The sequence below is a fragment of the Nycticebus coucang genome, chromosome 3 (genome assembly GCF_027406575.1).
Source record: "Nycticebus coucang isolate mNycCou1 chromosome 3, mNycCou1.pri, whole genome shotgun sequence".
In the NCBI taxonomy this organism is placed as follows: domain Eukaryota; kingdom Metazoa; phylum Chordata; class Mammalia; order Primates; family Lorisidae; genus Nycticebus; species Nycticebus coucang.
The window spans coordinates 60882124-60906658 of record NC_069782.1 but is presented as its reverse complement, the minus strand read 5'-3'; the positions used below and the strand labels follow the sequence as shown (position 1 = coordinate 60906658).

General features: G+C 39.7%; 1 protein-coding gene across 2 annotated transcripts in view; it reads left to right on the top strand.

The window, feature by feature from the left end:
• Window positions 1–24535, top strand: part of ADGRE1 (adhesion G protein-coupled receptor E1) — a 69297-nt gene that overhangs the window by 26293 nt on the left and 18469 nt on the right. For both annotated transcript variants that reach the window (XM_053586174.1, XM_053586173.1), the window contains exons 6-10: window positions 12747–12890; window positions 12985–13131; window positions 14211–14299; window positions 16004–16087; window positions 23446–23623. In XM_053586174.1, the coding sequence (XP_053442149.1) occupies window positions 12747–12890; window positions 12985–13131; window positions 14211–14299; window positions 16004–16087; window positions 23446–23623 (642 nt within the window). The remainder of the gene's footprint in view (window positions 1–12746; window positions 12891–12984; window positions 13132–14210; window positions 14300–16003; window positions 16088–23445; window positions 23624–24535) is intronic.

Genomic DNA, 24535 nt, shown 5'->3' with positions numbered 1-24535 from the left:
CTCAATGTGTCTAAATCATTGGGTATTTTGTCTTTGAATTCATTGAATTCTTGAGACATCTTCTGAATTAATCCTACCAATTCTACCTCCATCTTTACTTCCATTCTGTTGATCTTGTTTGCAATCCATATTCTTTTTTATTTTATTTTATTTTATTTTTATTGCTGGGGATACATTGAGGGTACAATAAGCCAGGTTACACTGATTACATTTGTTAGGTAAAGTTCCTCTTGCAATCATGTGTTGCCACCAGAAGGTGTGGCACACACCAAGGCCCCACCCCTATCCCTCCTTCCCTCTCTGCTTTTCCTTCCTCCCCTCATGACCTTAATTGTCATTAATTGTCCTCATATCAAAATTGGGTACATAGGATTCATGCTTCTCCATTCTTGTGATGCTTTAATAAGATAATGTCTTCCACTTCCATCCAGGTTAATATGAAGGATGTAAAGTCTCCATTTTTTTAATAGCTTAATAGTATTCCATGGTATATATATACCACAGCTTGTTAATCCATTCCTGGGTTGGTGGGCATTTAGGCTGTTTCCACATTTTGGTGATTGTAAATTGACCTGCAATAAACTGTCTAGTGCAAGTGTCCTTATGATAAAAGGAGTTTTTTCCTCCTGGGTAGATGCCCAGTAATGGGATTGCAGGATCAAATGGGAGGTCTAGCTTGAATGCTTTGAGGTTTCTCCATACTTCCTTCCAGAAAGGTTGTACTAGTTTGCAGTCCCACCAGCAGTGTAAAAGTGTTCCGTTCTCTCCACATCCACGCCAGAATCTGCAGTTTTGAGATTTTGTGATGTGGGGCATTCTCACTGGGGTTGGATGGTATCTCAGGGTGGTTTTGATTTGCATTTCTCTAATATATAGGGATGATGAACATTTTTTCACATGTTTGTTAGCCATTTGTCTGTCTTCTTTAGAGAAGGTTCGATTCATGTCTCTTGCCTATTGATATATGGGATTGTTAACTTTTTTCATGTGGATTAATATGAGTTCTCTATAGAGCCTAGTTATCAAGCTTTTGTCTGATTGAAAATATGCAAATATCCTTTCCTATTGTGTAGGTTGTCTCTTTGCTTTGGTTGTTGTCTCCTTGGCTGTACAGAAGCTTTTCAGTTTAATGAAGTCCTATTTGTTTATTTTTGTTGTTGTTGCAAAAGCCATGGCAGTCCTCTTCATGAAGTCTTTCCCCAGGCCAATATTTTCCAGTGTTTTTTCTATGCTTTCTTTGAGGATTTTTATTGTATCATGCCTTAAATTTAAGTCCTTTATCCATCTTGAATCAATTTTTGTGAGTGGGGAAAGGTGTGGGTCCAGTTCAGTGTTTTACATGTGGATATCCAATTCTCCCAAAACCATTTATTGAATAGGGAGTCTTTCCCCCAAGGTATGTTCTTGTTTGGTTTATCGAAGATTAGTTGGTTGTAAGATGTTAGTTTCATTTCTTGGTTTTCTATTCGATTCCAAGTGTCTATGTCTCTATTTTTGTGCCAGTACCATGCTGTCTTGACCACTATGGCTTTGTAGTACAGACTAAAATATGTATACTGATGCCCCCAGCTTTATTTTTATTACTAAGAACTGCCTTAGCTGTATGGGTTTTTTTCTGGTTCCATACAAAACACAGAATTGTTTTTTCCAAATCTTGAAAGTACGATGTTGGTATTTTGATAGGAATGGCATTGAATAGGTAGATTGCTTTAGGAAGTATAGACATTTTGACAATGTTGATTCTGCCCATCCATGAGCATGGTGTGGAGGAATGCATGGAGGAATCTTGTGGTTGAGTCTTTGGGATTCTCTAAGTATAAGATCATGTCGTCAGCAAAGAGGGAGATTTTGACCTCCTCTGCTCCCATTTGGATTCCCTTTATTTCCTTGTCTTCCTTAATTGTATTGGCTAGAACTTCCAGCACTATGTTGAATAGTAAAGGTGACAGAGAACAACCTTGTCTGGTTCCAGTTTTAAGAGGAAAAGCTTTCAGTTTTAGTCCATTCAGTAAAATATTAGCTGTGGGTTTGTCATACATAGCTTCAATCAGTTTTAGAAATGTGCCAGCTATGCCTATACTCTTCAGTGTTCTAATTAGAAAAGGATGCTGGATTTTATTAAATGCTTTTTCTGCATGTATTGAGAGGATCATATGATCTTTATTTTTGCTTATGTTAATATGGTGTATAACGTTTATGGACTTGCGTATGTTAAACCAGCCTTGCATCCCTGGGATGAAACCTACTTGATCATGATGAATGACTTTTTTGATGATAAGCTGTAATCTATTGGCTAGGATTTTGTTGAGAATTTTTGCATCTATATTCATGAGTGAGATTGGGCGAAATTCTCCTTTTTGTTTGGGTCTTTTCCTCGTTTTGGTTTCAGGGTGATGTTTGCTTCATAGAAGGTGTTGGGGAAGATTGCTTCTTCCTTAATTTTTGGAATAATTTCTGCAATACAGGAGAAAGCCCTTCCTTGAAGGTTTGATAGAATACTGGTGTGAAGCTATCTGGACCAGGGCATTTTTTGGTTGGAAGATTTTTTATTGTTTCTTTGATCTCAGTGGTTGAAATTGGTCTGTTCAGGAGCTCTATTTCTTCCTGGCTAAGTCTAGGAAGAGAGTTTGATTCCAAATATTGATCCATTTCCTTCACATTGTCAAATTTCTGGGCATAGAGTTTTTGGTAGTATTCAGAGATCATCTCTTGCATCTCTGTGGGATCAGTTGTTATTTCCCCTTTATCATTTCTGATTGAGGTTATTAGAGATTTTACTTTTCTATTTCTCATTAGTCTGGCCAATGGTTTATCTATTTTATTAATTTTTTCAAAAAACCAACTCCTTGTTTCATTAATTTTCTGAATGATTCTTTTATTTTCAATTTATTGATCTCTGATTTGATTTTGGAGATTTCTTTTCTTCTGCTGACATTAGGCTTTGATTGTTCTTCTTTTTCCAACTCCATAAGATGGCTTGTGAGTTTGTTTATGCACTCTCTTCTTGTTTTTTGAATGTAGGCATCTAAAGCCATAAATTTTCCTTTCAAAACTGCTTTTGCAGTACCCACAGGTTTTGGTAGCTTGTGTCTTCCTTGTTGTTATGCTCAAGGAAGTTAGTAATTTCCTGTTTTATTTCTTCCTGCGCCCATCTGTTATTCAACAGAAGATTGTTTAATTTCCATGTCTTTGTGGGGGGGGGTCGAACGTTTTTGTTAGAGTTGAGTTCTACCCTTAGTGCCTTATGGTCTGAGAAGATACACGGTAAGATTTCAGTTCTTTTGATTCTGTTGATTATTTTGATATTTATTTTGTGTCCCAGGATATGATCAATTTTTGAGAATGTTCCATGGGGTGATGAGAAGAATGTATATTCTTTATCTTTGGGATGGAGTGTTCTATATGTGTCTATCAAGCACAGTTGTTCTAGGGTCTCATTTAAATCTCTTATATCTTTGTTTAATTTCTGTTTAGAGGATCTGGCAGCTCTGTAAGAGGAGTGTTAAAGTCCCCTTTTATTATGGTATTGTCAGATATCATATTGCTCAGACTTAGTAAGGTCTGTTTCAAGAATCTGGGAGCATTTAAGTTGGGTGCATAAATACTTAGAATTGAAACGTCTTCTTGTTGTATTTTTCCCTTGACCAATATAAAGTGACCATGTTTGTCTTTTTTGACTTTAGTTGCTTTATATCCACATGTATCTGAAAATAAGATTGCAACTCCTCTTTTCTTCTGAATTCCATTTGCCTGAAAAATTGTCTGTCAACCCTTGACTGGAGCTTTAATTTGTCTTTTGAAGCCAGGTGTGTTTCTTGCAGACAGCAAGTAGATAGCTTGTGTTTTTTTAATCCAGTCAGCCAATTTATGTCTCTTCAGTGAGGAATTCAAGCCATTAACATTTATTGAGATAATTGATAAGTTTGGTAGTGTTCTATTCATCTTATTTTGTGAGAGTCCATTGCTTAGTTTTATCTTTTGCATCAGTGTGGAGGTTAGGTTCTGTCCTTTAATTTCTGAGTTTTTACTTTGCTGCTGATCCAGTGTGATGGTCAGTGTGTAGAACAGGTTGAAGTATTTCCTGTAGAGCTGGTCTTGTTGTGGCGAATTTCCTTAATGTTTGTACATACATAAATGATTTGATTTCTCCATCAATTTTTAAGCTTAGCTTAGGAGGGTACAAAATTCTGGGCTGGAAATTGTTCTGTTTAAGTAGATTAAAGGTAGATGACCATTGTCTTCTTGCTTGGAATGTTTCATTAGAGAAGTCTGCCATCATTCTGATGGGTTTGCCCCTGTAGGTCAACTGGCGCTTACTTCTGGCAGGTTGAAGAATCTTTTCTTTTGTCTTGACTTTGGACAGGTTCATCACAATGTGTCTTGCAGAAGCTCGGTTAGAATTGCGGCAACCTGGGGTCTGATATCCTTCTGAAAGCAGTGTGTCAGATTCTTTGGTTGTATTTTGGAATTTTTCTTTATAATATTCTCTAATACGGCTTCCATTCCTCTGGAGCATTCTTCTTCCACTTCTGGGATTCCTATAACTTGTATGTTGGAATGCTTCATAAGGTCCCATAATTCTGACAGTGAATGTTCTGCTTTCTCTCTCTTCTTTTCTCCCTCTTTTACTATCTGAGTTATCTCAAGGACTTTGTCTTCTACCTCTGAAATTCTTTCTTCTGCATGGTCTACCCTTTTGCTGATACTTTCCATTGCATCTTTAAGTTCCCTAACTGACTGCTTCAGTTCCTTCAGCTCTGCTATATCCTTTCTATATTCTTCATATCGTTCATTTCTTATTTGATTCTGTTTTTGTATTTCCTTTTGGTTATTTTTTCACTTTATTAGCAGTTTCCTTCATTGTTTCCATCATTTCCTTCATTGTTTTCATCATGTGTATTTAAATTCTCTTTCTGTCATTCCTAACATTTCTTTATTGGTGGAATCCTCTGCAGTAGCTACCTTATTGTCCCTTGGAGGGGTTGTTCTGGACTGGTTTTTCATGTTGCCTGGAATTTTCTGCTGATTCTTCCTTGTGAGTGATTTCTTTGATCTGTTTCCTTGCCCTATTTTTCCTCTAATTTCCTCTTGCTCTTTAAGTTCCCATGCCTGTGGACTAAGGTTTAGATGAGTCCTTTTGGTATAGGCCCAGAAGGATGAGAAGGTTGAAAAGCAAGAAGGTATGAAAGAAAGAAGAAAAAATGAAAAGAAAATAGAGAAAGGAGAGGGGGTGGGTAAAAGTAATATTGACCAAAAAAAAAAAAAAAAAAAAAGAAAAAAAAAGAGAGGGAGGCAGAGCAATATAGGTGTACAGTGTGGTACTTTGACACAACCTTTAAAAACCCCAACCTCTTGGGGTGCCCGGTTGGGTGGCTCCCTTGAGGTCAGCAACTCTTTGCTTACGTGATCAGACACAGTACCCCACCTCCACCAAGTAGAGGGGAAAAACAAAAATGCTATAAATCAACCAAAACTAGCAAACAGAAAGCTTTATGGGATAAAATTGGGTGAAAAACCAAATGATAGGGGTAGAAACACTAGCAAAAATGAAGTTCTAGTTATTGAAAAAGGCAGCAATGGGAAATAGTATTTATACTAGAAATTGGAGAAAGAAAAGAAAAAATCTGTATGGAAAAGGTTGAAATTAAAAGACAAAACAACAACAACGACATCAAAATAAACAAAAAACAAACAACAGCAACAACAAAGCCCCGCAAAACAAAGGAGTATATATATCTTGTTGAATATTGTCTGGGCAACAGGTGGTCTTCTGGGGTATGAGATGTTAATTACCATGCTGATACTACCTGAGGCCTCCGCTGATTTCTCAGACCTCACAGGTAGACACCCTAAGTCTCTCTTCAGCCCTCTTAAAAGGTACTTTAAGCTTCTAAACTTGCTAAGTGGAAGCTTTCCCAGGAATGAGCTTGTTGCTGGAATGACTGGTGAAGTGGCTATCCACTTACTCAGTGTGCCAAAACTGGTCTCACTCTGCCCCTGAGGGTTAGGGTTGTAAGGCGGCTCAGACCCCACTTTTAGGCTGCTCAGTCACTAGGTTACTAGGTCCTGCCCAATGCTTGCTCTGCAACCCCTAGGTTGGACCTTGTTGGGGCAGTTCTCTCACAATGGATCCCTGCGGCCGACAGCCAAACACTATTAGCTCCATCTGTCTGGCTCAGCAGCTCAGTCTGGGGTCCCAGACAATGCCCAAAGTTCTCTGCACTCCCACTCAAGCTCTCCCCAAGGCAGTTCAACTGAGTGCCAAGTCAAAAAACACCAAAACAGTTCACAGGTAAGGCCTTTCCGAGTTGCAGTCTCGCTGCTACTGCACTTACAGCTGTCGGCGGAATTAGACCACTCGAACACACAAGATTACTTGCCAGTTTTTCACTGTTTTTGTCCTCCTCTTGGGGTCCAGAAGTCTCTCTCTGACTACCTGTATCCTCAAAGGGATGATTATAGGCAGATCCCACCAGCCAGTGATGCCTGGAGTCTTATCTCCCCAGACTCATGGTGCCCAGATGCAAGGTAGCTGTTACTCAGCCGCCATCTTGCTCTCCCTCGACTGACACCTCGCAGTCCATATTCTAAATTTGATTTCAGACATCTCAGTTATCTGTTTGTGAATGGGATCCTCTGGATTGGCTGTTTTGTTTTCTCATTCCTTGGGGGAGTTGAACTGTTCTGTTTATTCATGTTGCCAGAGTTTTTCTGCTGATTCCACCCCATCATTGTTTTCCAGTGTTTAGCTAGATGAGCAGGTAAGGTGAAATTAAAATGGAAACTTCTACAGTTTTGGTTGACCAGCCCTTCACCTAGGAACAGGGACTGGTGACTGCAGCTTTTCCTGTACAATTTTGCAAAGGACCTGTACAGTACCACAGTCTGTGACTCTAGAGGCCTGCTTGGTGAAGTGGCGGTAGGTGGCTCTGTCTTGTATTCGGTTGATCTCTGTCCAATTCTAGTGAATCAGTGACTCTAGGTTTCAGTCTCAGCTTTGGTGAAATATAAGCAACTAGGACATCCCTTCCCCCATCGGTAATATCTGGAAGAGGACAATCAAACCTTCCCACTACAGTAAAACCAGGTTCCCACCTTGGAGGGTCCTTGGGTAATTTGTCCAGTTCAAGAGTTCCAGACCAATTGTCCAAGACAGCCCCCACTCTGTATCTGGAGAGTTAAGAGGATTCCAGCAGCTAGATGTTAGGGGTCTATTGGCAGCTCAAGTGTGATTTGAGCACCTCTGGTGCTCTGAGGGGTCAGAGAGGTCCGTCCAGTAGGAGGTTTAGAGCCAGGAGGTTAATGCCTCTTACCCCACCTTGCTTGTCCTTCACCACTGAACTTTGGTCGCCTCAGTCTCTAGTATTCCCACTGGCAATCTCTGTTAACCAATTCTCTGTGGCCCTGTTCTGTCCAATAAGCAAATGTGCCAAGGCTATGTGCCTGCCAGAGTGAAAATGAGGTTGTTGCCTCCTCCTCGTGGTTACCACAGTCTACCACCATCCAGCAGGTGAAGCTGAGGTCTGCCTGCCTCTGGTGCTCAATGGCAGGTGAAGAAAGTTCTGCCTGAGCTCAGTTAAAACCTGAGGATATCCAGACAGCAAAAGAATTTCTCCCTCAGCCACTGCACCTTTGTTGCCATTGTTCTGAAGCTCTAGAATCCCTATAGGGTGAGGTCTGGTTCCCTCTGGCAGGCCACAAGAGCTGACTCTCCAGAGTTAGGCCCCAGCAGGATCACTCTATTAATGATGAAGTTGGGTGGGAGATGCCTCCTCTTGGGTTCGTGTACATCAGCAGTTTCCGAGCCTTCACCCACAGTGCAGGAACCCAAGCCTCTGTCTGCTGCTGAGATACTCTTTTTTTGGGCCAGGTCAGTCACCTTTCCTTCTATGTCTTTCTGTACAGTTACTGGATTCACAGGTGCAGTGCAGCTGTACTGCCACGGTCTATGCAATGCCCGATCCTAGCCAAGAAATGCAGACATTCTGGATTCTGGAGGAGTTGGACTTCTAGACTGCCAGGCCGGGGGTGTGGTGGGAGTGGGTAGACTGAAGGATTAAGGTGGCAAGGAAAATATTTGTTCAAATTTCCTGCCAGACAAGGGAATTCCTAGACTCACAGCATCGGGTCTCTTGAGAAGGAGTCCCAACTTCCAGCAATTCCCTTCAGTGGGGTGAGGAAGGAGAGCTCAGTTTATTGCTCACCAGTAGAGATCACACAGTAAGCAAGCAACTCTTTTAGGGGAGGGTACGGCCACACAATCTCTTTGGGATGAGATCTGTACCTGAAAATAGTTTCTTTGGAGTCGAATCTTGCCTCAGCAGGGAAGATGAGCAATTATCTATCTCATCTCTCAGCTCAGCTCCCCTTCTTCAGATTTGTTGGGTTCTTTCTGGCTGTTATCTCTCCCTCCAGACTGGAGCTTCTATTGAGAGCTGGCTCCAATCAGCCATTGTTCCCCTGTCCCCCCCTTTGTTCTTATTAAAATTGAAAATTGGAGTTAGGGAAAATAACCAACCCGAGGATTTAGCAAAACACCAAACACATTGAGACCAAATGAGCAAATAAACAGATAAAAGGCTACCAGACACGCAAGCCCACAGATGCATGAACAATCAGAAACACATAGACACACAGACAGAAAAAAAACTATAATAAAAATAATGATAATCATAAAATATTGAAAAAAGGGAAAAACAAACAAACAAAAAAAACCTCTAAAAATCTGATGTAAGCACTCTCAGAAACCATAGAAGGGAAGAAGAGGAAGTGAGAAGGAAAAAAAAGTGGTGTTCATAAAAAAATTAAAAAAGAAGAAAGAAAAAAATTGAAAATAAAAAGAATTAACAATAGCTCCTCCAAGAAAAGGATGAAAAAAAAGAGAAGAAAAATAAAGTCACCAAGCACAAAAATATTATTCTTGTATATATATAGAAATATACATCTATATGTATGACGTAGGTGTCAACTTTAGTAGGAATATATTTATAATGCAACATACTTTCTGGACACCAGGTGGTGCTGTGAGTGGTTCCCAGGCTTATACCTGATTCACAGTTTACATTGTTACCATGGTAACCACCCTACCTGCCCGATTGCCATTTTTGGAGTTTCTATAAAAGTGTATTTCCTAATTGTTGTCGAATTTTGGCTGCTCTGTTCCAGACAACACTCCTATCTGACCTCTCAACTCAGTGCAGGAGTCCACGCATCACAAATCTTTCCACTGTGCTCCTACATTCTCCCACAAACTGGCAACTGCAATCGGCTGTGGTGGAGGGGTTGGCTGCTGCTGTCTTCCACCGCTGCGGTGCATGGAGACCTTTCCCTCAGTTTCTGTGGCTCGGCCGTCTCACTTTTGATTCTGGACTTTAGAGTCCAGCCACCCACCAGTTCACTGTACAGCCTAAACTGCCAGTCCACACCAACATTCCCCACCAGGAATGGTGTGGTCTATTTAATCATTCCTGTTGTTCTGGGAGAAGCTGTCTGCCATTTCGGACAATTAAAAATGTCTGTATACCTTCCCTTCAATTTTCATCAGGCTACTTAGCCCCTTGTGGTTCTGTGTGGCACCCCTTTCTGGTTGCCAAACTCTGCTCAGGAATAAATTTTCATCAATTGGGTTTCGCCAGGAACTGCGAACTGCTGTCCTCTGTGAGGGAGAAGCCAGATGCCAGCCAGCATGGCCAGGCAGGGGAAATTCCTACAACAGAGTCTGTGGTTTTAAATTACACCTCATATACAGCAATCTGCCAATTTGCTGCACGTCTCCAGCTGTCTATCCACACCAATAATCCACATGGGGAAAAGATCCAGAGCCCCCTCCCTCTCACCTAATGACTTGGGAGAGGTGGGCTACACATCTGTGCTGTCCACCATCATGCTCCACCTCCCAATATGATCTGATTTGATCTTGCAATGAGGTAAAACCAGGAGGCATGATATGATTGGATCATATTGCAGGATGATTCCAGGGCTAGATCTGATTGGATCTCGGATCCTGCCATCTTAATTTAGTCTCTGCTTCTGTGTTCCTCCTACGATTGAATGCTTGGTTCAGCTGGCAGTGACCTTCAACCTGGGTGTACATGGAAGCTGCAAGACAGCTCATAATTTTGTTACATAAAGGTTAAGCCAGAGTGATTTTTCTCCCAGGGACGTAATGGCAGATGTGGCAATGTCTATTGTATGCAATCTACATCCCAAGGTGTGAATACAAGAGGAATGGACTATGGCCATTTTTGCATCTCTGTTAATTATATTTTGAAACTATTTGCCACACTTCTACTTACATATCATTGTCCAGAATTTATATACCTAACTGCAAGTGGGGACAGGGAAATGTGTCTCAGAGTGAGCCCTGGGAGAAGGGGAGAACATAGATACTGGGGTGCACAGAAAGAACGTTTCAAGAGGAAGAAAGAGACTGCCAGTCCTTTTATAGGCTGGGTTGGAAGTTCCAGAATGTTGCTTCAACCACATTCTATTGGCCAAGGCTGTCTATATAGATTTTAAGGGGTCAGTATAGATTTCAAGGAAAGGTAAACAAACTCTCTGTCTCACTAGAGGAGCAACGTGCATACAGGTAGTGCAAAAAATGATTGTGGCCATATTTGGAACACCTTCTCCCCTGCAAGTGTGTTTAGAATCCATGGTGGTCACTATTGGAATACCTTCTCCACTGCAGAGTGTTATTAGAATCGATGGTGGCCCTGTTTAGAACACCTTTTCCCCGGCAGAGTGTGTTTAAAATTGATGGTGGCCATCTTTGAAACACATTCTCCCCTGCAGATTGTGTTTAGAATCCTTGGTGGTAACTTTTGGAATACCTTCTCCACTGCAGAGTGTGATTAGTATCAATGGTGGCCATCTTTGGAACATCTTCTCCCCTGCAGAGTGCATTTAGAATTGATGGTGGTCACTTTTGGAATACCTTCTCCACTGCAGAGTGTGATTAGAATTGATGGTGGCCCTCTTTGGAACACCTTCTCCCCCCTGCAGACTGTATTTTATATCCTTTCATCCCTGAGGAAAAAGTCCATGCTTTTCTTCATTAAAAATCTCATTTTTTAATGTTATTTGTCAATCTTTACTAGTTTCTGACATTGTTACAAGATTTAATAATAAACAGCATTAATATCAAAAGCGATTTGATAAATAGATTAATATAGCTTTGGGCACTCCAGGGAACACAATCAGGATCCCACGAAGGCCAAGGCAAAGTCTTGGATTGTCCCACTCCATTTTCTATCAAATCAGCACCTCTTTCATTTGTTTTACATATTTAGGTTTCATTTCACATAAGGAAAAGCTTCCTGGGTCAAAACGTTTAGAAGATCATGCATCTAATCCAACTTCATAGGTATTTATAAGCCAGTAGTTCACAAGAATATATCAAAAGTTCATATGTGTTATAACTAACAAGAGCTCACCTAGGTTATTCTTAAATGTTTCTGGAAGTGGAGAGCTCTCTCCCACTAAGACTTTTTTGTGACGTCTTCCATGAATGCTAATAGGAAAACCACTTTCCCTTACCTTCCAATAACAGCCCATTCTTGTGTCTGTGGAAGTCTTCAAATTAATCTACATTCATATCACAAAGACTTTTATCCTGACTCTCCATGGTAACACGCCATCCATCCATCATATACTAGCCTGAGTCACTACTTGCCTGTTTGTTCCTTGTATTTTGTGAGTTGATGTAGAAACAGGAAAGGTTTTCTCTTTACCTACTTCCTAGTTATTTCCCCTCCCCCCACCCCTAATGTTCTATTCCACTGCAATTCAGAATTCTCAGAGGTAGAGCTAACCATCTATTGGCATAGTAACCTGGCATCTTCCTGTAGTGGTAAGTTAGAGTTTCTGAACCTTAGCACTATTAATATTTTGGCTCAAGCTTGTAACCCCAGCACTCTGGGAGGCTGAGGCAGGTGGATTGCTTGAGCTCAGGAGTTCGAGACCATCCTGAGCAAGAGTGACACCCCATCTCTAAAAATAGCTGTGCATTGTGGCGGGTGCCTGTAGTACCACCTACTTGGGAAGCGGAGGCAAGAAGATTGCTTGAGCCCAAGAATTTGAGGTTGCTGTGAGCTATGATGGCATAGCACTCTCCCAAGGGCGACATATTGAGACTCTGTCTCAAGAAGAAAAAAAAAAAGAAAGAAAAACACATTTGGGGTTGTTTAATATTTTGTTGTTGCAGGGATGGTGTTTTGCATATGGTAGGATGTTTGATGGCATCTTTGGACTTTACCCACTAGATCTTGATATTGCTCTTTCTATACTCATGTTGTTACAACAGAAAATGTCTACAGATATTGCCTATAAATTGCCCCCAGTTGAGTACTACTGCCTTAGCATAATAGAAATTTCTCAATCTTATAACAAATCCATATGGATATACATGACCAGTGGGCAGCTTTTCTCCACCTGATGATAGAGGGAACTGGTCTTCACCTTTTGGTTCTGAAATTCCTCATTTTAGCCAGTGAAGGGGTAAGAGACAAGAGAGAGGGGTCATGCCTACTTATTGACTAGCTCACAAGTGAAGCGTCTATCATAGCTCTCCTATTCTAGAGACTAGGAAACTGGTCACAAGGTCCCACCCAGATGCAGGGCATTCTGGGAAATGTAGTCCCTAGCAGGGATGCCATTTTCTAGTGAAACATGACTCTATACTTCAGAAGTATGACTTGGTTGGACTGTTGGCCACCACTCCTTGGCACTCATCCTGTATCATACAGATATTGATGAGTGTATTGTCAAAATGTGCCCTGCGAATGCAACATGCACCAATACTCCTGGGAGCTACTTTTGCACCTGCCATCCTGGCTTTGCACCAAGCAGTGGACAGCTGGATTTCACAGACCAAGCAGTGGAATGTAGAGGTGAGCACAGTTTGCCAGATGGCCCTGAGAAAACATTTCTCCTTCTTGTTCTTCTGTTTTTTTTTTTTTTAATATTCTACAGCTTTTTTTGCAGATATTGATGAGTGCTTCCAAGATCCATCACCATGTGGTCCAAATTCTGTCTGCACCAATACCCTGGGATCCTACAGCTGTAGCTGCACTGTGGGCTTTCGTCCCAACCCAGAAGGATTCCAGAAATATGGCAACTTCAGCTGTAAAAGTAATGATCTCCTGTATTTCTTGGTGATGGTTTCTTGGTGTCTTGCTTTGGTTGCAAAAACTCTCACTCTGCCCAACTCCTGGATCCTTCTATTTCCATGTCATCCATATACTCTTTTTCTTTTATTAATTTATTAGTGATTTTGGTACATTATGTTTTGAGCACTGATTATTTACTTACCTAATTAAACAGGTTCCTTGCATGAGATACTGAAGAGTCTTCAGTTATGGATATGATGGGCATGTTCTTGTCCTCATGCAGCTTGTACAGGAAGGAAACAGGGAGTGCCCACACATTTATGTTACTTATATGGAGGAAAATGAGGTATAACAGTAAAATGGATATATCTCAGTCCCTTCCCAACATAAGAAAGATAATATTGGCCAGGTGCAGTGGCTCATGCCTGCAATCCCAGCCCTCTGGGAGGCCGAGGCAGGAGGATTGCTTGGTCAGGAGTTCAAGACCAGCCTGAGCAAGAGCGAGACCCTGTCTGTAGAAATAGGCAGATGTTGTGGCAGGCGCCTATAGTCCCAGCAACTCAGGCGGCTGAAGCTAGAGAATCACTTGAGCCCAAGAGTTTGAGGTTGCTGTGAGCTATGAGGACATAGCACTCTACTGAGGGTGACAAAGTGAGACTCTGTCTCAAAAAAAAAAAAAGAAAGAAAAGAAAGGAAATATCATCAGTGCTGTGTGTCCTCTGCATGTTCCTTCCTCACTCTGCCTCCTCTTCAGAGGGACCCACTTGGAATTTTGCTTTCATTATTCTTTGACTTAAAAAAAATATTCTCCTGTGTGTATAGCCCTACACCATGTCTGCTTGGTCTTGCTTGCTTTGGAGCTTTGCAACAGTGATATCAGACCATGCAGTCTTCCCTGCCTCTGTTCTCACTCAGTACCACACTCCATGAAGTCTTTCACGCTGTGGTGTGTGGTTGTTGTTAGTTCATTTCACCATGTGTATTAAGGCAACAGATGGTTTTTAAACCTTGGAGGGGAGAATGAAACCTGACTTGCTTTTTTCTTTATGCTGTCTTTCTAATTGAAGTTGGTTTGATTTCTTTCCTTTGATTTCTTCCTAGGACTTCCCTTCAAGTGTAAGGAAGATGTGATACCCAGTCATGAACAGGTCCAGCAGTGCCCACAGGGGGCAGCAGTAAAGCCTGAATATGTAAGTCTTTCTGAAGGTTCTTGCTTCTTGAAGTTTTCCTAGGAACCCGTTAGCTAAAATTTTTTTGTTGTTGTTGTTTTTGTTTTGTTTTTGGCCAGGGCTGCATTTGAATCCGCCACCTCTGGTATATGGGGCTGGAACCCTACTCCTTGAGCCATAGGCACTGCCCTAGATGTTGTTTTTGAAGTTGTTTTTTTTTTAAGACAGAGTCTCACTTTATCGTCTTTGGTAGAGTGCCATGGTGTCACAGCTCACAGCAACCTCCAGCTCTTTGGCTTAGGAGATTCTCTTGCCTCAGCCTCCCGAGTAGCTGGATTACAGACACCTGCCACAACGCTCAGCTCTTTTTCTTCTTTTTTTGGTTGCAGTTTGGCCAGGGCCGGGTTTGAACCCACCACCCTTGGTATATGGGGCTGGTGCCCTACTCACTGAGCCACAGGCACCGCCCAGGTTTTGAAGTTTTAACAAAGGCAAAAATAATAGTGGCCTAAACCAGACAGTGTTTTTTTCTGTGTTCTGTAAACAGTCTGAGTATTAGCTGTGCAGAGCTGATAACCACAGCTTCATAATGCCCTGAAATCAACATAAGACTCCTGCATTGTGGTCCAAGAGAGCTGCTCAAGCTCCTACCATCACATGTGCATTCCACATGGTGGGAAATGGAGAAGGGGAAGTGAAAGGCACAGTACTTTTTTTCAGTGCATGACCCATCATCACTTCTGTGTGCACCTGATTGGCCAAAAATTAGTCACATGGTCCCTCATAGCTGCAAGGAAAGCTGGGAAGAAAGGATATTGGCCTGTTTAAAACTTGAGAAAGCAGAAGAGAAGAATATATTAGAGTCTCCCCACAGGGAGATATCATACTGCTGCATCCAAGTGCTATGGGACAGGTGATACACAGCCAGCCAGGCAAAGAGGAATTTGGACCTCCTATCTAATGAAGCCATTGCACTGAGTAAAGACTCTATAGTCTCTTAAGGAATTGATGCCTTTATTATAAATATGAGCTTGTAAATACCTTTGGAAACTACCACACACCTTGGACCACTGTTTTCCTTTTAAATTTGCAAAATATACTTATCACAAAATCCACCATCTTAAACATTTTAAAGCGCACAATTCACGATGTCATGCAACCATCGCTGCTGCTAATGTATCTGGTTCCAGATATTTTCATCACTCCAAAGGGACCCTGTGCCAATTATGTTCTCCCTCCCCATTTTTTCCTTTTCCCAGCCCCCCATGGTTAAACTGGTTAGAAAACATTAACCAGTTTTCTATCCTTATGGAATCCATCAAATCCTTATGGATTCATTCAAATGGGATCGTACAGTATCTGTTCATGTGTGTCTGCCTCCTTTCACCGAGAATGGCGTTGGCAAGTTCCACTCACACTACATCGGGGGTCAGAACTCCTTCCTTCTCAGGGCTGACTAATGTTTCATTTGAACTGTTGTTTGCTTACACACTTCCCCATCTTTTTGTCCCACTAAATATTTTCACTGCTTATGTTTGCTGTTTCTATTCATGGAAGAGAAAGGTGATGTTATTCTAATTTAGATCAAATGATAGTTTTATTTCCCTGAGATATAGCTCCTTGGGATGCAGGACTATGGTGGGCTTGATGGCTTAATTTGTAAATTTCATGCTTGAAGGAATAGATCCATCAGTGTTCATAAAAACTCTTCTTTCTGGGGCACAGGGTTCCTTTTGTGCACTGATAAAGGACACCTTCCACATTCTGGACAATGTGTGTGAAAACAAAACTGCTGTGGTTCCTCTGAAGGTAATGACAATGTCTTGGTAACTGTGTGTTGAGTTCCAAATATCTTGTGTACATTTTGGGTGCAGAAAGTCCTCTTTATAAAAATGAATGGGTTGTGAGTTAACATTTAACTTATTATAGTTATGAGGTTTTAAAAAATTAACATGCAGTAAAATTACCTTTATTTTGATGTATAGTTCTGTGAGTTTTATCACCTGAATAGATTTGTGGACCTACCACCTCTATCTGAATACAGAACAGTTTTTCAATTTAATTTCTCCCCCAAATTCCCTTGGGTCTTCTCCTTATATTCAGATTCTCCCTGCACCCCTAACCTTCATAAATCTCTGTCACTACAGTTTTGCCTTTTCAAGAACATTTTATAAATGGAATCATGTAGTATCTGGCCTTTTGAGACTGGCTTATTTCTCCTAGTGTGGTGCACTTGAGACTCACTGAAGTTGTCTTTATTTTATTATTTTTTTATTAAGTCAAATACACATAGATCATGAATACATTCATGCATTTGTGGGGTACAACGTGCTGATTCTTTTTAATGCAATCTGATGTGGTTAGATCAAACCAATCAACATAGCTTTCACCTCATTTACTTGATTATTCTGCCAAAACATCTGTGTTCTACACTTGACAGATTTGACTTGTACCCTTGTCATATGCTCCACAGGTGTTTCTCCTCCTCCTCCTTCTCTTAAAATTTTTTTTACCATTAGTGACATTTAGTAGAGTCACAGTTTTGTGCAACCATCACCATCCTCCATCTTTAGGACTTTCTCATCTTCCCAAACTGGAACTCTGTCCCAATGAGACACCAACTCTCCACCCTTCCCCAGCCCTTGCACCCACCTCCTACTACCTGTTCCTGTGGATCAGACCACTCTGGAGACCTCTGGTGAGTGGGTAACACAGGATATGTCCTTCCGTGGCTGGCCCATCTAAGTGAGGCCACACAGGATGTGTCCTTCTGTGCCTGCTGTCTCACTGAAGAGTGTCCTGAGGATTTACGTTTGTTGAAGCCTGGATCAATGCCCTGTTCCTTTGTCATGCTGAGTTATACCCCACTTTATGGATGAGCCACAGTTGATTTATGCATACATTGTTGAAGGGCATTTTGGTTGTTTTCAGCTTTTGGTGGTTACTGGCAGAGCTGCTATAAACTTTCATGTGTAGTTTCTTTTTGGTATGAATAGGAATTTTCATTTGTCCAAAGTAAATACTGAGGAGTTACAAGGTCATTATCTTTGTCAATATTAAAATCCAGTTTTTCTTAAGCCTTTAGACTTGACTTAAGGATGTCATTATTTTATTTATTAATGTGGTTATTTGTGTAAGAAAATAAGAATAATAAGTTTACTTGTAATTTTATTAATTTAAAATTAATTAACTTATCTATTCATTAAATGCAAATTTATTCATAGAGTTTTCAGATTACATTTTCATAGTTTGCCTTGCTTGCATACCTCATTAAATATCCTAATTCCCCCCAGATTTCAAGTACCTAATGAGTTAGATTTATAAATCTAATAGGCTAGGTCACTCAATCCCTTGAGGGACTCACACATTCAACTGATCACACCTATTAATGTGAGAGTTCAGACTGTCATCTAAGTTCAGACTGTCATCTGTCAGTACAGTTCATAAACAACCGTGTGGTCTTCAGTTGATCCTTTTATAATCAAAAGTCTAATTTCTTTTTCCAGTAAAACACCACAAGGCTAATTGGCAACCTTCTGTAATGTGCCAAATTGTTCTAAACCCTTTAAATAACAGTTGTTTCTGGATTATACTAAATATCTCAAAACCTTTTAAATTTAACACAAAAGTTTGTCCATTAAGGATACTTAATTGGCCTTTTTTTTTTTTTTTTTTACTCTCCTGAGATATAAAATAAACTTCCCAGCTAGGAAGAATAGATGCAGCATTTCAGAGAGTTTGATGAGATTTCGTCAGCTGTAGAATTGAGGACCATGTTTTTCTAGGACATTTCTTTTCTTTCTTTTTAGTCAATTAAAAGTATTGAATGCTTAAATTATTCTTTTCATACCTACCAGTACTATGAAAGAGGTTATAATATTACCCTAAGTGAAAACAGGCAGAGCAGCTATCACATAAATTCCCCTATGTTACAGCGAGGGGGTAGGAGACCTGGGATGTGATCATTATAATGTGTCTAGTAGGCAAGAAGGTGTGATGTGTGTGTTGGAAAGAGTGACATTAAAATTTTAAAATAGGTTATAACTGGGATATAGCTTTCATGTGAAGGTGCTACATTAGTTTCATAATAAGGAGAAAGGGGAAAGGGAGGGGAGGGAGGGGGAAGGAGGGGGATTAATGGGATTACACCTGCGGTGCATCTTACAAGGGTATATGTGAATCCTAGTAAATGTGGAATGTAAAGGTCTTAGCAAAATAACTAAGAAAATGCTACAAAAGCTATGTTAACTAATGTGATGAAAATGTGTCAAACAATCTATGAACCAAGTGTATGGTGCCCCACGATCATACTAATGTACACAGCTATGGTTTAATAAAAATAAAAAAATAATAAATAAAATAAAAAAAACAAAAAAAATTTTAAAATAAAAATTTGGTTGTTAAAGAGCTAAGCTTAATTTAGTGGAAAATATCACATTTTCTATTTCTGTACTATCTATTGAGTCTGCTGTTCTCCCTAGTTCCTTCTGAATTTATCTACTTTTCCTGCAGAAAGTAAGAACTGGACCTAAATGTGGATCTAAAAACATTAGTAAAACTATTTTTATGTGCCAATTTACAATGCCAAGCCATAAACTAAGTATTTTTATAGTCATTATCATTTGACCCTATATAATTATTCTATATAATCATAATTTTAAAATAAATGTCTAAATAAACTTTTACAGTGGCTCACATCTGTAATCCAAGTACTCTGGGAGGCTGAGGTGGGAGGGCAATATGAAGCCAGAAGTTTGAGTTGCCCAGCCTGGGCAACATAGTGAGTCTTTTTCTCTATAAAAAATATTATTTAGTTATTGTGCCAAGACATCTACATTCCAGAAGGCTGTGTTGAACAGTGTGATGAAAATGTGTCAAACGGCGTATGAAGCTAGTGTATGATGCCCCATGATCATATCAATGTACACAGCTATGATTTAATAAAAAAAATTTTATTCAGGTATGGTGGCATGGAATATGCCTGTAGTCCTAGCTACTTGGGAGATTGAGACAGGAGGATTGAGTGGCTGACCAGGTCACTGGACTCCAGTCTGGGCAACAGAGTCAGACAGTCTAGGACACTTCTAATTGACATTTTTCTGGTATGTCAGGGTTGTGGTGGGCATAAAGTCCAAACCTGTGTGTTTCTGGGGTTAGTTTACAGAGGTCAAGGCATCCAGGTCCTCCCAGACAAATATCTCTCAAATTTCATGCATACCCCATTTTAATTAAAACACTGTCTAATTTGGAAAAATAAAAATTTGCTCATATTTCAGTTTAATTTCCTTAATATTCTTTCTTGATTTAATTCATTTCTTTCATGCATTTATTAGGTTCTGAATTCTTTTCATTTTTTTTTATTTGGGTCAGAGTTACATGTTATAGTCAATTTGTTGACAATTATCAACAATAAGGAGGGTAGTATGAACATTACTGTTATTAATATTGCTTTTCTTATCTTAATTCTACTCCTCAGACTTAACCAATGTTAACAGTTAGATGTATATCTTTCTATTTTGTGTGTACATGCACACAAACAAATTTGGGTCATTTATTGCACTATTATAAGAGATTTAAGGCCATGATTAGGGAGCCACCCTCTGGTGCTAAGCTGGCAAGATTCAAATCATGGGTCTTCCACCTACTAGATATGCAGCCTTGTTTGCTAATCCAAAATGAAAATAATAATAGGCTCAATTTTATAGCTATCTTCTCCAAATTAAACAAGGTAATAGTGAAGATGTGGGGTTTCAGTCATATACAAGTTGCCAGCCAATTCACCCAGCACCATTTGTTAAATAGGGAATCTTTCCCCCCAATTTATGCTTTTTATAGGCTTATCAAAGATCAAATGACGCTAAGTCTGGGTTCATCTCTTGGTTCTCTATTATGCTCCATATATCTACCTCTGTAGATAGGTAGCCATCTACCATGCTGTTTTGATCACTATAGATTTATAGTATAGTCTGAAGTCTGGTAGTGTGATTCCTGCTGATTTGTTTTTATTTCTAAGTAATGTCTTGGCTATTTGAGTTTTTTTTTCTGATTCCATATAAAACAAAGTACTATTTTTTCCGGATCTTTAAAGTATGACAGAGGTGCTTTACTAGGGATTGCATTTATACTTGCAATGCGCTTCATAGTTGTAGTCCCCCTACTATCCCTCTCACTCCTCCCCACCCCCCCTTCCCTCCTGCATCCTAGGATAAAGTTGTATTTCATTTTTCATATGCAAGTGTGAGTTATTATAAATTGGTTTCACAGTAATACTGAGTACATTGGATACTTTTTCCACCCATTCCTGAGATACTTTACTAAAAAGAATATTTTCCAGCTCCATCCATGTAAACATAAAAGAGGTAAAGTCTCCATTTTTTTGTTACTGCTGCATAGTATTCCATGGTATCATGTGTAGAACACAAATGTCCTAATGCTATAATTGGGTAAATGACGTGAAAGCTATCTTGATTAGTATGATGTAAGCACTCCAATTTGTACAAATAATCAACACACTGAAAATGGCATAAATGTATTTATGATCTATGTATAAAAGACTTAATAAAAAATAATAATTTCCTTAAGAGATAACAAAATAGGGATTGCATTAAATATGTACATTGCTTTGGGTAGTATGGACATTTTAACAATGTTGATTCATCCTAGCCATGAGCATGGTATGTTTTGCCATTTGTTAACATCTTCAACTATTTCTTTTCTCAGAGTTTCATAGTTCTCTTTATAGAGATCTTTCACATCCTTTGTTAGGTAAATTCCCAAATATTTCATCTTCTTTGGCACTAATGTAAAAGGAATAGAGTCCTTGACTATTTTTTCAGGTTAACTATTGTTGCTATATATAAAAGCTACTGATTTGTGAGTATTGATTTTGTATCCTGAGATGCACTGTATTCCTTGATCACTTCTAAGAGTTTTTTAGTTGGGTTCCTGGGGTTTTACAGGTATAAAATCATATGATTTGTGAAAGTTTGATCTCCTCTGACCCTATGGCAAATGCTTGATTGCCTTCTTTTGCCTGATTGCGATGTTATGTTAAAAAGCAGTGGAGACAATGGCAACCTTGCCTGATTCATGATCTGAGTGGATAAAAGATTTAAACTTAAGACATGAAACTATAAAGATTCTTTGAGAGAGTGCAGGGGAAACACTTGAAGAAACTGGCGTTGGAGAATACTTTATGAGGAAGACTCCCCCGGGGGCAATTGAAGCAACATCAAATATATATTAGTGAGACCTGATCAAACTAAAAAGCTTCTGTACAGCCAAGAACACAGTAAGCAAAAAAGCAAACAGACCTGAGAATGGGAGAAGATTTTTGCAGGTTATGTTTCTGACAAAGGTTTGATAACCAGAATCCACAGAGAACTCAAAGTTATTAATAAGAAAAGAACAAGTGATCTCATTTCATTGTAGCCAAGAGACATGAACAGAAGCTTCTCTGAAGAAGACAGGTGCATGGCCTATAGACACATGAAAAAATGCTCATCATCTTTAATCATTAGAGAAATGCAAATCAAAACCACTTTGAGATATCATCTAACTCCAATAAAAGTAGCCCATATCACAAAATCCCAAAACTACAGATGTTGGTGTGGATGTGGAGAAAAGGGAACACTTCTGCACTGCTGGTGGGAATGTAAGCAAATACCTTCCTTTTTTGGAAATAAGTTTGGAGAACATTTAGGGATCCTAAAATTAGACCTGCCATTTGATCTTGCAATTTCTCTACTAGGTGTATATCCAAAAGATCAAAAATTACTTTACAACAAAGATATTTGCACCAGATTGTTTACTGCAGCTCAATTCGTAATTGCCAAGTCATGGAAGAAGCCCTAGTGCCCATCGACCCATGAATGGATTAATCAATTACCGTATATGTATACCATGGAATATTACACAGCCTTAAAAAGATGGTGGCTTTACCTCCTTTATGTTTACATGGATGGAGGTGGATTATGAAACCAATTTATAATCACCCACACTTTCATATGAAAGATAAAACACAACTATAGCCCAGGATGAAGGAGGGAAGAGGAGGGAAATGGGAGGGGAGAGGGGATGGAGGGAGGGTAAATGGTGAGACCTCACTTATGGTGCATATTACAAGGGTACATGTCAAATCTATTAAGTGTAAAGTATAAATGTCTTAACACAATTATTAAGTAAGTGAAGTGAAGGCTATGTTAACCAGTTTGATGTAAGCATTCCAAATTTTATATAAAATCAGCACCTTGAACCCCATAAATGCATTAATGTATTAAAAAAAGACGTAAAAAGTATCACATGAAAAATAAACAAGTTAATATGCATAAGGCACCCAAAACAATACCTAGCTCTTAATAAGTGTATGTTATTTTTACTTCTATATGCCAGGACACAAATATTAATAGCTATAAATATAATTTTCAAAATTAGAATTATTTATTCTAAACCAAATGAAATAATACATACATGTTACTCTGTAATTAGATTGACTTAGCAATAGCCCATGGACTTTTTTTGCTTGTGAATATGTATAAGTACACATTCTTTTTAACAGCTGGCATATTATTTCATTTATTTAACCAATCTATTTGGTATTTGGGTTTTCCATGAACCATCTTAAAATGAACATCAGTGGGTAAGATCCTTGCACAAATTTTAAGTATTTCTAGTAGGATCAATTCCTGGAAGGGAAATTGCTGGGTCTAAGGTATGTGCAATTTATGCAGTTATAGGTGGCAACTTATACTGCACCCTGTAAAGGTGACACGGGTGTGTATTCACAGTGGAACATCTTGAATCAGCAAGAGGAGCCTGTGGATGGTTTTTTCAGTTAGACTTTGGTCTCGACTCCCAAACTTCTCTTCCTAAAAAGAGAAAAGACAGCTGTTATTTTATTAGCGGTGTGTGTGTGTGTGTGTGAGAGAGAGAGAGAGAGAGAGGGAGAGAGAGAGAGAGAGAGAGAGAGAGAGCGCACAAGAGTGGAGACAAAGAAAAGGAAGAGAGACAGAGATTGAGAAAGAGAGACAAAGAGAGGAAGAGATGGAGAGAGATAGAAAGAGGAAGAGAGAAAGGGAAAGAGGCAGAAAGAAAGAGACAAAGAGAGAATGAGAGAGAGAAAGACAGAGGAGAGAGAGAGAAAACATGGCAAACATCTTTCCTTGCAGAGTACGGCTGAGAGCTTATCCTCTGTGCTTGAACAAATATCTACATGGTCCAGATTCACCAAAGAAGAGACGTCCACCCTGGGTAGAGTCCTACTGGAGAGTGTGGAAAGCACCACATTGGCAGCTCTTCTGAACCCTTCAGCGAACGTCAGTGAGACTATTCAGACAGAATACCTGGGTAGGACATTCCACTTATGGCAAGGTGTTGAATTTCATGAGTGACTCTGGAAATGGAATTTTTATCACCCTCCCACTCACCTTTCCCCCAGCTGGTCCAAACCCTTATCTCCAAGCAAAGCAAGTCTAATTATAATAACGTTTCCCATTTACTGAGTGTTTGGCAAGGACCAGGCACTGTGCTAAAAGCATGACATTAATTTTTCAACAAATATTTATCCTAGGTTAAGGTATGTTAGTTATTTGTTGCGTTCAAATATTATCGTTTCTCCCTGTTGGGAACATGGTCGGATTGTACTTCCTGGTTTGGGGATTCAGCAGGATTTTGTGACTAATTAAAGCCAATGAATTGGGGAAGAGAATAGTTGAAGGTGTGAGATGTTCCAGAACTTTCTTTCCCTCTGACATAGTTATTGGCAGAGTTTCAAATCACAGCTGTTCCATCTGCCTGGGTCCCAGAGTAAGGAAAACAGAGTGTGGCCCCAAGGCAACATGATAAGCACAAAGCCTTAATGACAATGCATCATTATTATTTTCTAATCTATTAAGGTTGTTTGTTACTGCTGCATGACTAATCCTTTCCTGACTGGCACATGCTTGACCAGGGGCCATGTGGGAATACCTGGTGCTATGGATCTTTTATGCTAACACCCCACTCCTATTAGTAGTTTTTGTATCAGCCACATAAACTTAGGAAATTCAATCCTAAGGGATGCCCAGAGGCCAAGCGGTATTAGCAGAAATAGGGTATTTGGTGGAGTCCCACCAGTTGTGAACACAACTGGCCTCACAATTGTTACATTTTAATGACTTAAGTCAGACAATAGACAGACATCTTATATACCAAACAGAGCTATTTCTACTGAGGAAAATACAGCAGGCCTGGGAGGTTAGAGGGGGTCAGGAATAAGGA